This window comes from Aplysia californica, unplaced genomic scaffold (assembly GCF_000002075.1).
Source record: "Aplysia californica isolate F4 #8 unplaced genomic scaffold, AplCal3.0 scaffold00142, whole genome shotgun sequence".
Lineage (NCBI taxonomy): Eukaryota > Metazoa > Mollusca > Gastropoda > Aplysiida > Aplysiidae > Aplysia > Aplysia californica.
The window spans coordinates 721,389-723,942 of record NW_004797412.1 but is presented as its reverse complement, the minus strand read 5'-3'; the positions used below and the strand labels follow the sequence as shown (position 1 = coordinate 723,942).

General features: G+C 45.0%; 1 protein-coding gene across 4 annotated transcripts in view; it reads left to right on the top strand.

Moving 5' to 3' along the window:
- The window catches only part of LOC101846345 (protein polybromo-1), a 67,512-nt gene that overhangs the window by 63,081 nt on the left and 1,877 nt on the right, over positions 1-2,554 (top strand). For all 4 annotated transcript variants that reach the window (XM_035969373.1, XM_035969375.1, XM_035969372.1 and 1 more), the window contains one exon: positions 796-892. In XM_035969373.1, coding sequence (XP_035825266.1) covers positions 796-892 — 97 coding nt within the window. The remainder of the gene's footprint in view (positions 1-795; positions 893-2,554) is intronic.

The following is a 2,554-nucleotide window of genomic DNA, read 5'->3' as shown; positions in this document are numbered from 1 at the left end:
CCCCCCCCCCCCCCCCCCCCCACCCCCATTAAGAATAACAATACAGCTCATGCTTAAAGTTATTCAATGTTGAATTGTCGGTACCGTTCCAGATCTAATCTGCAGAGTTCTTAACTCCTTCACTGCTGAAAAATTTCCATCAACATCTGTACAGACAAGATAAAATGTTAATTCAAGGAATATCTAAACACAGAATTGTTTCAGAATAAGCAAGCAAAATCACAAGCTGTAACTCAACCAACAAAACTTCTTTTGTCAACCAGACGAAACAATATGATAGTAGGAGATTACAAGCCAGAACATACGTCTACACCGCAGTGAAGAGGTTAAGGTTTTGTTAGAATTTGGCTCAACAAAGTCTTCGAAGAGGTTCCTGGTTTGTCTCTTATTTTCCACATGTCTCAGACTTATAGAAACTTCTGCTCTAGAAGCTCTTCCTCATTTCTTTGTACCTTTCTGCCTTCATAACTGACAAATGCAGACGGCCTCGCTCGAGATCACCACCCGTGGCTAAATTTTAAAAATTTCCTACCACCAACTGAAAATGATTGGTGTGTCCCGCGCGCTCATATGACCTTATGCAGTTGCGAGCGCCGTAAAACACTAACCCCCCCAAAAAACCCTTACTAAAAATTTATCGGCCTGATCTCCCCTTCTTCTTTTTTTATGTTTGTTTTTCTCTTGTAACAACTCTAATCTTCTGGCGCCCCTTATGACTTTATGCAGTTTCGAGCACTTTAAAACCTCTACTAAAGCTAAAACTTACTGAAAAAATGTGTAAAATGTTGTCAACAGGTCAGACGCCAGGGAACCAGCCGTGCCCACCCTCGCCAGTGTTTGTGTCCGTCCCACCCCGCAGCCAGAAGCTGCTCCACTCCGAGGTCTACATCAGGTGAGTGCTGGATACATGATAGAGACGGGCGTTTCCTTTCTTTAGACCGGTGTATACACGTACACTGACACAAATAGACAGACGTGTCCTTTCTTTAGACCGGTGTATACACGTACACTGACACAAATAGACAGACGTGTCCTTTCTTTAGACCGGTGTATACACGTACACTGACACAAATAGACAGACGTGTCCTTTCTTTAGACGGGCATATACACGTACACTGACACAAATAGACAGACGTGTCCTTTCTTTAGACGGGCATATACACGTACACTGACACAAATAGACAGACGTGTCCTTTCTTTAGACGGGCATATACACGTACACTGACACAAATAGACAGACGTGTCCTTTCTTTAGACCGGTGTATACACGTACACTGACACAAATAGACAGACGTGTCCTTTCTTTAGACGGGCATATACACGTACACTGACACAAATAGACAGACGTTTCCTTTCTTTAGACGGGCATATACACGTACACTGACATGCTCACCCTGACACGGGGGCTCTCGTGGCCTAGAGGTAAGGTGTTCGCCTCTCATTCAAAGGTCCCGGGTTCGAATCCAGGTAGCGACCGAAAAATTTTCTTCTCTAAAATTGTCTCCTTTCACCTCCTTTCCTGCTCTCTAGCAATATTCTGTTGTCTGCTTTCGTCTCCTTTTCCTGCACCCACCCCCTCACCTCCTTTGCCCCCTCCTCTGGGCTCCTGACTCTTTCTGCAGCTTTTCTACTGCTACTCCTTGACTCCTTCTTACAGCTGTCTTTCTGCCACACCCTGATCTTCTGATAGGAAAGATCTACACCTAGCCTTCTCGGACAAGGGCGAAAAATCTCGGAGGGCCCGTATGCAAGTTGCGCTCGTTAAAGATCCCTTTGTGGTCTAAAATCGATAAGAGTAGGCTTCGGCCGCCACCCGGGCAAAATTCAAAATTTCCTACCAACTAAAAGTATTAGGTGTGTCCCGTGCGCTCATATGACCTTATGCAGTTGCGAGCGCCGTAAAACACCAAAAAAACCCAAAAAAACCCACCCTGACACACACATCATACACTCTACATCAGGTGAGTGTCAGATACTGTACACAGGTGTGTCCTTTCTTTATACCGGCGTATACACGCACATGCACTCACTGACACAGACACATGCACCCTCTCTCGGAGGCCTACATCAGGTGAGTGCCAGATACATACATACATACAGACGTGTCCTTTCTTTAGACTCGTTTGTAGACGCGCACTGATACACACATCATACGCTCTCTCTCTCTTTGTCTCTGCTCCCTTCGAAGGTCTACATCAGGTGAGTGCCACATACAAACAGGCATGTCCTTTCTTTAGACTCGTTTGTACAAGCACACTGATACACATATACATACTCTCTCTCTCTCTCTTTCTCGGAAGTCTACATTAGGTGAGTGACAGATGTGTCCTTTCTTTAGACCGGCGTTTACACATACGCACAAATACATTGATACACTCTCTCTCTCTTTCTCTCTTTCTCTCTCTCTCTCTCTCTCTTTCTCTCTCTCTCTCTCTCTCTCTCTCTCTCTCTCTCTGAATCTCTCTCTCACTCTAGGCATTCACGAGCAACCCCGCAAGGGAGGGAAGAGCTAGCAAATTCAATAAATGAATAGAAACAAGAAGATAGAGAAAAA